The sequence below is a fragment of the Amphiprion ocellaris genome, chromosome 13 (genome assembly GCF_022539595.1).
Source record: "Amphiprion ocellaris isolate individual 3 ecotype Okinawa chromosome 13, ASM2253959v1, whole genome shotgun sequence".
NCBI classification, from domain to species: Eukaryota; Metazoa; Chordata; class Actinopteri; family Pomacentridae; genus Amphiprion; species Amphiprion ocellaris.
The window spans coordinates 29,641,444-29,654,055 of record NC_072778.1 but is presented as its reverse complement, the minus strand read 5'-3'; the positions used below and the strand labels follow the sequence as shown (position 1 = coordinate 29,654,055).

The 12,612-nt window shown below is 37.7% G+C and overlaps 1 protein-coding gene across 3 annotated transcripts in view; it reads right to left on the bottom strand.

Annotated features, from left to right (window-relative positions):
• Positions 1 to 2,947, bottom strand: part of si:zfos-2326c3.2 (misshapen-like kinase 1) — a 75,225-nt gene extending 72,278 nt beyond the window's left edge. For 2 of the 3 annotated variants that reach the window (XM_023267061.3, XM_023267069.3), the window contains exons 1-2: positions 2,774 to 2,947; positions 1,639 to 1,704 (exon numbers count right to left, since the gene is read on the bottom strand). In XM_023267061.3, the coding sequence (XP_023122829.2) occupies positions 1,639 to 1,704; positions 2,774 to 2,830 (123 nt within the window). In that variant the 5' untranslated portion in view covers positions 2,831 to 2,947. The remainder of the gene's footprint in view (positions 1 to 1,638; positions 1,705 to 2,773) is intronic. The other variant, XM_023267078.3, reaches the window with a different exon arrangement.
• Positions 2,948 to 12,612: the final 9,665 nt, after the last annotated feature.

Here is a 12,612-nt window from a genome sequence, read left to right as displayed (position 1 = left end):
TGATGGCACTGACTCACACAGACACACTGGTAGAAAGTGTCAGAATGGGAAAACAGATCTGCACAGGCCTCCTTAAGCTCTGACTGATTGCCTGTTAGCATTATGTTCTATTATTACTGCTTTGCCCGTAGCAATTCTCATAAACCTGAACAAAGCACTGATAGAGTGAGCACATTCCAAGTGTTATTGCCAGTATGTCAAATGCACATAATAGACAAATAACATGATTAGTATAATTGAGAAGAACAGACACCGAAGCTTTCAAGGGCAACAAAACTAGTGCTTATTAGTTGCTTGTGAACAATGTTTATGCAGCAACTTCTTTATTTAAATCAGTGAAGTGCCACCCAGAATGATTTGAGAGAGCAGAAGCACAGAAAGGAGATTTTTTTTTGCCTGAAACAAATCCCGATATAAGCCTTTAGATATAAACACATGGAGGTCTGTGGGGTATACTGCCTTGAATCATTGTCATCCCGAAAAGAAGCTGCTCATCCATATTTGGCAGTTTCCTCTTGATAAAACATCAATGACTGTGAGTCACAGGATGAAATTTGCAATATTTTGCCCCTGAGTAAAAGCACCCTGTGTAAAGGGCAACACAGGCCTTACTGTCCTGAACATCTTTTGCAACGCTTCCTCTTTCAGGAAATCAAGTGGCGATCAAGGCACACACCCACGTTCTGTCTCACACATTCACACACAGACACGCACACCTCCAAGAGCCTTCCATGGGCTTCATTCATTCTCTAATCCCACACTTTTAACTTCTACCTTACCTTTAAAACACACTTTTAGAAAACTGCTTCTTCCCAAAACTAGTTTATAGCTAGATTACGATGTTTTGACAGCTGAATTTGCACTTGCTGTACACTGAACATCTTGTGTTGCAGGAAATATAACTATCCTCTTGATACAACTTCTGTCTTTACTATTTGCAGTCTTTTGGCCTGACTTAAATCACCTATAATCGACCTCTAATTAAGAGCCCGAGCCGCCTGTTGCAGAATCATCATTCGCACCAGAGGACTTATGTTTTTACAGCTCCAAATCGAAACTAGTCCACAATAGTGCAGCAACACAGAGTCTGTGGTATAGCCAAAATATCTAAATGCAGGGCACAACCAGCTGCACAAGCCTAAATAAGACTACACACCTCCTGCAACCACAAACCGCTCATTCTCACTCATACACAAACAGATATTGCGATAAGGAAGTGAGCCCCACCCAGGGCCTTTAAAAGATGCTGAAGATGCTTGTGTGTGTGTGAACTGTGAACTAAGAGCTACAGGATATTTCAGTCGACAGCAATTTCTTCTTTTTCATCCCAATTAACTGGAAGTAGTCACAGTAGATCTTACCAGAAGTGACACGTCAGATACTGAAATGTACGATGTGCCTGCATGTGTCCGGGCTGGAGGTGGAGGTTTATGGCGTGTGGTGCTTGTGAAGCAACAACAGGCAACTTTTACGATCTAACTCACTCCCATGCAAACAATGATTACATAGAAACACTTCACATTTAAATGTGTGTGTGTGTGTAGGGAGGGGGTTTGGACCAGGGTTGCTATTTGCAGTCGTGTTTGTTTTCTTGCATGCATGCAACAAATGACACAGAAAAGATGGGTAGAAAATTACCTTGTACACCTGACCATAGGTTCCATTGCCAACCACCTCAACCAGCTCAAAGATGCCTGCTGGATCCTAGAAAGAAATGAACATGGTAAAGAAAACATACATACAAAGCAGCTTGTAACTTATCTCTTTTTTTTTTAGTTTTGCATTAGTCACTTTACTTGGAAGAGTGACAAAAGAAAGTTTGTATGTTATAGCACTTTATATATCTTCATATTTCTGTAGTCACTGACCTAAAAGTGAAATATTAGGGACATATTCAGTGATTTTCAAAGCATATTTTGAGTCATTGCAGCTCAAGTCCTTATCCAGAAGCAATGCAGCTAAATATATGACTGCACATTACAGGCAATCTTACATTTCAGTAAAGTCACAATACAACCGGTTCATGCCAAGTAAAACTATGACAAACAGCTTTATAAGCTCGCTGCCAAGGGTAGACAGAGAGCAACAATGCAGTTATCCTTGGATAGGGACTGAGGAAATGAGGCTGAATATGTGGATAAGAATTTGAGCAAAGAATAATAATAATAATAATAATAATAATAATAAAAAGGTTTGAAAATCACAGAATATGAGGTGAGTACAGAGACATTATCACATAAAGAAAATGCACTTCCATTTTTGGGTCATACCACCAGTTAAATTAACTAAGAAAAGTTAAGTCAAGTCAGAAATTCGGTTAGTTAAGCTTTGAAAAAAAAAAACAAATACACTACTAACTTAGAATTAGGCTGCATTTTGGGGGGGCATTTTCTATCAATAAATACACTCTAAACACGCTGTCTGGATGTCGACCACTTGTTGCATAGTTGCATGTTAACTTTTCAGCAAGTCACCAAAAGGGAAAATCCTGTTTGCAGCTTGTAAACTTAAACCAAACAGGACACAGCAGACAGAAAGCACGGCGTTACAGGATAAAAACCCTCGATATCACACACACACACATAGTTAACACAACTTTTCGTAACAGTAAACAGGCTGAGTATCGACCGTTACACAAGGTAAAGAAAAAAAAAGTCCCCAGTGAAGTTGTTGGTAGAAAACTGCCATTAAGTTTGAAGCAACACCCACCACATCCTACAGTGTTTACTCAAACATTTGGTTAAAAAACGGACGACAGCGGCTCTGAACTCACTCGTAAAGCGGCGAGGTCTATGCTGTCCAGGCTCCTGGTGGTGTTTTCTCTCGACATTGCTGCCACTAACTTTTATCAGCGTATTGATGTCTGTGTTGAAGACATGGACGGTCGGACTTTCTCCCCTGACGTTACAAACTAACGGCTTTTCCTCCACTCGGGTCCATTCTGAAGTTTTAGCTAGCACTGTCAAGCTAGCGGAAACGACACGCAGCATCCGGTAAGACCTTTCAGAATTAGAGTGCACTGCTGTGATTTATTGTATGTGCGCGTCTCTCTGTTCTATTGAAGATAGCTAAAACATAGCTCACAATAAATGCTATATAAATATTCCATTATATTTACATTGTAAAAAAATTAAATGGTTTATAATTCTGTCTGAGACCCAAATGACAACCATGCAACTTCCGAGCCTAACTGTGAAATTCAAACTCGCTATTTCTGATTAGTATTTCAAACTTGACGCTACTGTTTGGTTAGAAATTTGTTTTTCTTAGAGCAACTCAGAAAAAAATGACATTTTGTAAACCCGAAAAAATGAGGAAGAACCTTTGACTTACTAATAGCCTGTTTCTACAGGATGCATTTTTATTTTTAAAAGTGGTAATAACATATTAAAAAAAAATCCCGCAGTAATAACTTTGCAAATATTTTTTTGGGGAATCAATAAATCTGTCAATGCTCAAAGTGTGACTGTATGTGTATAGATTATTAGATTACATTAGAATATATTAGATTAGATTCAACTTTATTGTCATTGCACAGAGTACAATTACTATGACAACAAAATACAGTTTAGAGTCTAACCGGAAGTGCAAAAGAAGCGGTACAATGTAAAATGACAAAGTGGAATAACTATACGGGCAGTTTGAATGTCCTAAAATATATACAGTATAAGCAGTCTAAGTATGTAAGACATATGAATATCCAAGACACATAAGTCATGCATAAAATATGCAGGATAGGTATATAGTATGATAGTTTAGTATTAACATGTTAAGAATATAAATAGAATGAGCTGTAGGTTTTAAAAGCGTGTCAGATAAATAACAAAAAAAGATGGATAGACGTAAATATACAGAAAAATGCCAATATGAACACTATAAACACTATAAACAACATAAAAAGCGTATAGATTATTTGTTAGCAGCTGTTATTTTTGCCTCATCTTTGAACTTTTGCAATGTAAAAGTTAGAAATATCAACTTCCACATAGTTGAGATGGTATTTTTTAAAGTGGTAATCACAGCAGATGTTTTTACATGTGATGGAAAGAAAAGCACAGGTGTAATTAGCAATATTAATTCCTGCTGGGGAGCATGTTTCAGTCATTAATGTCAGTTACTACACCTGTGCTTTCCTTGATTTAGCAATAAAGTATTATTGATTCATCTCTGAACTCCAAGCAGTTTATGGCCTTTTTTGTTTTTGTTACTGTCATATTTCTATTCATTGTTCATTTTTAATTCAATATAAAGTCCTGTACCTCTACTGAAACAGCACAACCAAGCCTAGAAGTAGAGAGAACTCAAAAATGTCTTCTGTGAAGTATAACAATGCTATAATGGCAGAAATTATCAAAGAAGACAAACGCATTGAGACTGATTTTTTTTTTTTTTTTTTTATTATGTTACAAAATTTTGAACACCCAGAATCAATATGTACATTTTGGCACGTATCCACATGTGTTATTAATACTGGAAAGTAAAAGGAAGCTCAGTATTCTAGTAATATTAAATTATTTGCACTATTTTAACCCCTACAAACCAGATGTTTTTCATACTACTCTGTGCATCAGCTCTAGAAAGCTGTTTCACCATGCTGAATGTATCTTCCAATAACTAGCTCTTCTGTTTACCATTTTTAAACCATGCTCTGTATAGATTTTATTGCTCAAGCGTGTTTCGTTTTCCCCTCTTAGTCCCTCTTGTTGTCTCCTTCCCTCTGTTTAAACATAGTTTGCTGTTCAGCCAAATATTCACTGAGTTTTTGTCACCTGTCTATTCGTCACAGCTGAGTCAATCATGGCATGTCAGTTGTGCAGAGGAGTGCAAACAGTTTTGTATTTATTTTGTTTCCAACATCTGTAAAAGAAAAATATTTCTTTTTTAGAAGCTAAATTTTCCCTTGAAACCATAACCTATGTCACACAAGGTTAGTATAAGGGACACTGAAAAGTTGATAATCCACCAATTCTTTCTGATTTCTCAGTGTCTCGCTCTGATAAATGGTGTCATTTTGGTGATTTAAAAGAAAAATTAAGAAAGCAGCATAGTGTTATTTTTTTCCAGGACAATACATAATCAAGAGAACCAGAAAGTGTCATTTTCAACTGTCTAAAAAAATTTAGACAGTGATGTCCTAGGGCATGCCATCTCCAAAAACTATGGAGGCATTTATGTGAATCAAATGTGATCAGCCTTCTCCAGACTTAAAGCAGCTTTTAGCAGGCTTTGACTGAAAGAAGACACTGTTCTTAACCCAGCAGACGGTTCTCTAATGAGTGGCTATGTTAGCTAATTAAGCTAATTAGCCTGCATCTGTCAACTCAATCGATGCAAGCTGAAAATTGCCATAACATTCATGACGCCACACAGTTTTGTTGTTTTATCTCTGATCTTAAAGTGTGGCAAACTAACTGAAACAACAAAATACTGCACATATAAAGTTGGTCTACAGCTTGAACTTTGTAAAATCAGAAGTTTACAGTTGCTACATTAGCTTGCATCACTTTTAGTGGCATTGAATTGTGTCTTGTAACTTAAGTCGACCGTTTTTTCTTAATGAAACATAATTATGGGGAAAGTAAACTGTCCAGTAAGAGCTTTGTGTTCATAGTGAAGTGTAGATAAAGTATTGTCAAATTATATCTAATAAAAAACATTACTTGCCATACCCTTCATGCTGCTGAGGTCCTGACACAAACTAGGAAATATGACTAGATTACTGTTACTGTTCCTAAAGTTATACAATTCTTAGAGAATTTATTTCAAAATCTTACTACTTTAAATCACTGTGTGGTCAGCTTCTTTGAGGACATCAGGCCTACTGGACATCCCAACAATTAGAATAAAACTAGGTTAAGCAGCATTTCATTGTCATGCAGCTGAGACCTGGAATAACCTCCCAACTGAAGTTAGATGAACCTTCAACCACTTTCAAGTCCAAGTTTTGCTTTTCTACACTTCATCCTGTAATGCACTGTAATGACTGCAAACTAGCCTTATTTTATACAGTTGTTTGATCCATGCATCTCATGTCTGCACTTCAGTTAATTTTAATTGGGAATCCTTCACTATGTTTTTCATTATGAGGGTCCATCAAAAAGTACTTGGCTTCACCGGAAAACTCCTCAGGAGAAAGATTATTCTTGCATTATTTTTCAACATAGTCTCATTTGACATCAATACACTTGGTGCACTTACTGTTCAAGCTCCACAGAAGAAGGTCACATCTGGAGTCTCCAGGTTTTCCTCAACAGCTTGTATGAACTCATCATTGCTCTGAAAATGGCGACCACACAAGTGGGATTTCAGTTTGGAAAACAGATACAGTTCAAAGCCACATTTGGCTGCTTCTGCCACCTGATCTGTGTGGACAGACACATTGCCCTGGAGCAGTGGTGGACATGTCCTAATAAATATATTTAGTGTTTGTTTGTTTTACATATGTAATTGTGTTCTTAAAATGTTTTGCAGTGATGGGGCTTGACATTCCAGTCTCCTAAGTGAACCAGTGACTCACAGTCAGGATGATGAAATAAGGGTCATTATGTGGTGGGACACAGTCAGCGAGTGTGTGTGTGTGTGTGTGTGTGTGTGTGTGTGTGTGTGTGTGTGTGCGTGTGCGTGTGTGTTGTAAAGAAACAGAAAGCAAGACTATGCTGTAGTTCTGTGTAGGAGAATGAGAGATGGCAAGTGACTCTCTTGCACCCTCTGTATGTGCGTTTGTGTGTGTTAGTGATTGTGACAAATTAAGGCAGCGAGAGGGAGGATGGTTGTGAGTGTGCGCTGTGTGTGTGTGTGTGTGTGTGTGTGTGTGTGTGTGTGTGTGTGTGTGTGTGTGTGTGTGTGTGTGTGTGTGTGTTGTGTGTGTGTCGTGCCGCTTGTAAAGAATGGCCTCTCTGTGGTCGCACACAGTGGCCCTGTTCACACCAGGGTCAGCTGCCTGCACACACACACTCCAACACACTCAAACACACTGATTGGTGGATGTGTATCCAACCTAAACAAGACAACATTCTGTCAAACAATCCAATAAGAAAATTCCACAGTGAGAGAGGCTGTCTGTCTGTCTGTCTGTCACCATATCACCATCATTTCTAACTTCCCATGTCAGTGTGTGTTAGTGTGTGTTGCAGTCAACATATAAGGTATTTTTTGTTAAGGGGAAGTTGACATTCCACTTACCCAAATCACTTCCTGAGTGCACTTGCACACACTCAAATGATGCAGCGATAAGAAGCATGTCAGATATTGCTGTCAGATCCTGTCAGGCAAAGGGAAGAGTAATTTTAGTTGGCACATCAAAACACATTTTATTGCATTTTTTATTAGATTTTATTCTGTTTTATGGAGCATACATAAAAAATAACAAGCAAACTAACAGGGGTCATAATCAAGACATTAAAAATGACTGTGGCAAGTATCCAAGAAGCACAATTTTTAACAACATTCCTTTCACTGTAGGTTTAATTTTTTTTTAAGTCTTATTGTAATACTTTACTGAGAGAGTTGTGAAGAGAGTTGAGACAGACCCTGACATGTATCTGAAATGCTTTTGTTGGTTAAATGCATTTTTGGATGTTAGATTTTTCATTGCAATATAAAGTCCTATAACTCTATGAAAACAGTACAACCATGGTTAGAAGTAGAGAGACTTTAAACATGTCTTCTGTGTACTATGACGAAGTTGTAATGCCATAAATCAACAAAGAAGATAAAAGCAAAAGCATACTTTTACCCTGATTAATTATTTTACAAAAATTCTAAAATCTAAAAGCAATTTGTACGACTTTTTTCTCACAGCTGTTACCAATACTGGAAAAAATGGGGGCTCCACATTGTATAGATATTTAACTATTTGCATTTTTTTTTTACAACCTCCACAAACTAGAAGTTTTTCACACTGATCTGCACATAAACATCTATATCTACACACCATCCTTCCATTATTTACACACCGCTTCATCCTCATTAGGGTCATGGGGGGCTGGAGTCTATCCCAGCACCCTGGACAGGTCACCAGTCTGTCACAGGGCTACATATAGAGACAAACAAACACACTCACATTCATACCTACGGGCAATTTAGAATCACCAATTAACCTGAGTATATTTTTAGACTGTGGGAGGAAGCTGGAGTACCTGGAGAAAACCCATGCATGCACAGGAAGAACATGCAAACTCCATGCAGAAAGATCCCAGGTCCAGACCTAGATGCAAATCAGGGATCGTCTAGCTGCAAAGGAACAGCGCTAACCACCAAGCCACTGTGCAGCCCATCCATAAAGATATTTCACCATTTTCAATGTATCCAACAACTTCCTGATAATTTGCCTTTGTATACCATTCTTCTCAATCTGATCTCATTTTAGTTGGCGAATCAAAGCAAATTTTACTCTATTTTTAATTCATCTTTTATTCTAAATTAAAGTTCAAAAATATAAAATAAAAATACTTTTTTTAAACTAACAGATGTCAAAATCAAGACATTTGAAAAGACTGTAGTAAGTATTGAAGAAGCACAGACAAAATGCTCCATTGCTCAGTTAATTTCTTACGTTTACCTTTAAAATCCTATTGTAATACCTGTTGCTATCATTGTTTAAGTGTTTCTGTCAGAGAGTTGAGAGCAGACCCGATGTGTTTCAACTGCTTTGGTTGCATCAATGCATTTTTTAATGGCAGATTATCCAGTGTGTTGAGCTTCATGTCAGTGAACTGAACTGAAACGTGTGTTCCTAATTGTGGAAAAAAGGATTATAATAAGAGGCATACTCCCTGAAAAACAACAGAGAAAAGAAAAGTTGCTGACAAGATGCATCACAGATGCTCAGTAAGGCTGATCCTGCAGCTGAGAGTAGAAGAATTAAAAGCAGCTTGTGATGGTACGAACACCAGTGTCAGATCACCAGAGAGCTACAGTAGTTTGCCTCTTCTTCAGAAAGATGTGAATAGAAATCTTTTCTACCTGCACCTAGTGGACAAAAGAAAACTTGTCATGAGTAAGCCATAACTAATTTCAAGGCAGTTTTTCTCAGTACACACTTATTTTGAGATAATTGACCTTTATTGCTTATGTACAGTGTTTAAAATGAGCTTGTGACAGACAGGTACAACAGTGAAGTCCCCTTTCACCTCCACTGCTTAAACAGGGTTAAGTCTAACTAACAGATAACATTACATGAATAGTACTTTGTGAGTGAATGAGGCCAAAAGAGCTGAAAAAGAACATCCATGTCCAGCTGGTGAAAATGTAATTATACATAGATATACAGAAAAAAAAAAAAACTACATAAAATGACTCAGTAAGGCCAACACATTGCTTCAGAATGGCTTTAACTGACATTTGTAGATACAGATGGGCGACAAAGTAAAAGAAAAACTTGAACTTTGATGGTGCTGTTATCCTTTGGGGTAATATTGCTGGTTTGGGTTGAGTCCACTGGTCACCTCAGAGGGAACAATCCCTGTAAATCAGTAAAATATTCTTCTGTATTATCAGTTTCATCCTATGATGAAACATTTCTATCACAATGAGTGACAATACCTCCATCTATAGGGCAAGAGGGGTCATTGGATGGTTTCACAAAAAGTATGAACATCATAAGCTGTTGACAGATCTTAACCTAATTAAACACCATCCCTCCAGTAGAGTTACAGAGAAGACAGCCAAGGTGTATTGAAGATGTTTTAGCAGCACACAGTGACCCAACATCTTACTGAGAAACTTTATGTTGGTTTATCCCTTAATTTATTACCCACAGTTCTGTTTCATCCATCACCATTTCACAACATGTCATCTCAAGGCACCTCACATAGCAAATTATAGAGAGAAACCCAACAAATCCAAATAATTCTCTTCAAGCAGCACTTCAGCAAGAGCAGGAAGAAAAAGCTTGCATTTATCAGGAAGAAACTAGCAGAACCAGGCTGAGGGAGGGCAGCCATCTGCCTCGACTGGTAGGGGTGAGGGCAAAGAGGAGAGAAAACAGGATAGTAGACAGAAAACAAACAAACAATGCATAAACAAATGGTAAATGCTGGGAAGGTTGGTGAAGCCAGTAAATGGAGATCAGACAGCTTTGCTGCCAGAGATACCTGCATATACAGTACATATACATTCTTTTAGTTTGTGGAATGAGTCCAGTGGTAGATTCGCATCACTGAATGAATGGGAAGAATCGTCCTCAGAAAAGACCTAGAAGTATGTACACTGTGCTATTTCCTTTAACTGCCTTTTGACAGCTGCAAACTAAAGTTCAACAAGACAGCTTGGAGAGTGGAGATATGGAGAGGTACCATCATTGGCAAGAGAGGACAAGACAATCTGACACCAGGAAGTTAGAAAAGCTTACCTCAGCAGTGGCCTGAATCCAGCATGGCATGTTGCTTGACTACTGCAGGACATGATGAATGACGGTCAAGTTCCCCTGGTCAGGTTCCAGTGGCTTAGTCTCAGTGCAGTTACCTGGGCTGATTCTACGCCCAAAAACCTGGAAGCAGTCTCATATTTAGTTCTTCACAGTAATACCAGAGACTGAGCGGACTTGAATCCACCAACAGCACCTGTTTTGGCGGAGAACTGCAAAGAAGAAAGCTTTAAAGGACACAAAACCTTGGAGACACTGACTAAATGTCTCAAAGTAGAGCAACAGAACAGAACAAAGGGAAGATCAAGTCTCGCTTTTTGCAGGTATTGTGATTGAAAGGTTTGAGTTAGCAGAAGAAGTTGAGTTACTTTAAGAACCATGACACAAGGAAAGAAGTTGCATCATCTAAATTAAAGACAAATGTACATGGAACCCAAGTATAGGACTCTTTTTTTCTACCCTCAAGTCCACTTCCAGTGCTCAACACCTCCGCCCTTGTGTGCAATCATGCTCTTTTAGTTCAACCATAACAGCTTAATCTTAGATCTGTTTAAGTAGTTAAAAGTAGTTACCCACTAAACCAACAGGTCCTCACGTGACGTAATAATTTTTCAGGATTCTTTCATCTTTTTATATGTATCTCTCTCACAAAAGAGCCTCAGACAGCAGTTTGCACACTTTTATTGAGGCCCAAATGGACTGACAATGAAAAGAACCCCATGAAATTTAGTTTTTGTATCCTGCGGCAAGTAATTTGTCATGTCTTTATTAAAAGGAATTAAAAGTTAATTATCGACTGCACACTTGATTTGACAGCCTGTATAATGTTTCACTTAAAACGCTCTGTTTTACTGCATCACTGCTGGATCCCTTTCTGCTGTGTCTGTCAGCTGCCACCACAAGAGAGTGCTGTTGCTCACGTTTGTATGAAGCTTGGATGATGGCTGATGACTGAAAATGAGAGAAAAGAACCCCAGCAGATTTGTAAGACAAGGCTGCTTTCAGATCACTATGAAATTAAGCAGGTCAGAAAGTTTTCTTTATGTTTTTATACATGCACTGTCTGATTTTCAAACCTACATGAAATGCTCTGTTTGTTTTAAATTTGATTTCTATCCAAACATCTTTCTTGGAAAACACTGACATTTCATGGCATTTCAGGTTGTTGCACAAGTTTAAAATGGGATGTGTAAACTGGCCACATGTTCTGCTTTAGTTTTTAAAAAGACCAACATGTGCAAACAGAAATATTTTAAGAAATGTTTTTTGGTTATCTGTCTCACTGTAGAATGCCCTAAAACATTCAATTTCTGCTTGAACACACTTTCATTTCAAAGGAACAGCTTACTGGAACTCGTAAAAAATACAAATTAGGACAGAATGTATCAACCTTAGTGCAAGAAAACATAAGCTTGTGTAAGTGTGAAGACTGACGGCCAGAAGAGGGTGAAACTCACTCACAAATATTGCAATATAGTCTTTCTCTAATGCATGATGGACTGATTATCTTGTACCACAGGGCCGGATGTAAGATTCAGCAGTGTGCTCTTTCTTGCAAACCAACATCATTTCGTGGTCTCATGAATTCAACACTGCATGCTGAAAAGAAATCTTGTGTATTTCATAAACAGGAGATGGAATAAATCCGCCATGTGTTATTGTCTTTATCAATATGTTAGAAAATATCATAAATTAAAATAATTACAATAGAAAATAGATAAACTAATTAGATCATCATCTTAAATAAACATATGCACTGATGAAACAAAATACACGAGAAACTGATTTACTTATGTTTCTATCTATATTTCTATATCTGCTTTATTAACATAATAGGTCTGGTGCATAAAATATTCAGCTTTCAATGACTGCAGACTGAACTGATTTCTGTCAGCCAAATATCCAATGAGATGTCATAAACAGATCAATTTGTCATTTAACAGCTAAAAACTACTTTAATATTAGAACCTGTTTCACAAATTTTCGACAAAATCGTTATTTTATTTTTCAAACTTGAGAAAAAAATGTGTGAAACTAAAAGTTGTTCCAGGTAGGTAGAGAAGAATAAATGTCCTGTAGCATTTAGTGTAAATGCATTTGCCCTTGACTCTGGTTGCAATTCTGCAGTGATGTGTGATAGTTTGTAGTAGTTAGAGCTAACTTTGGCACGCATCACATAAACTACTACCTTAACAACTGCTAACATTAGCCATCTAAAGGTCATAAACTGGCAATGCCATTTGTTT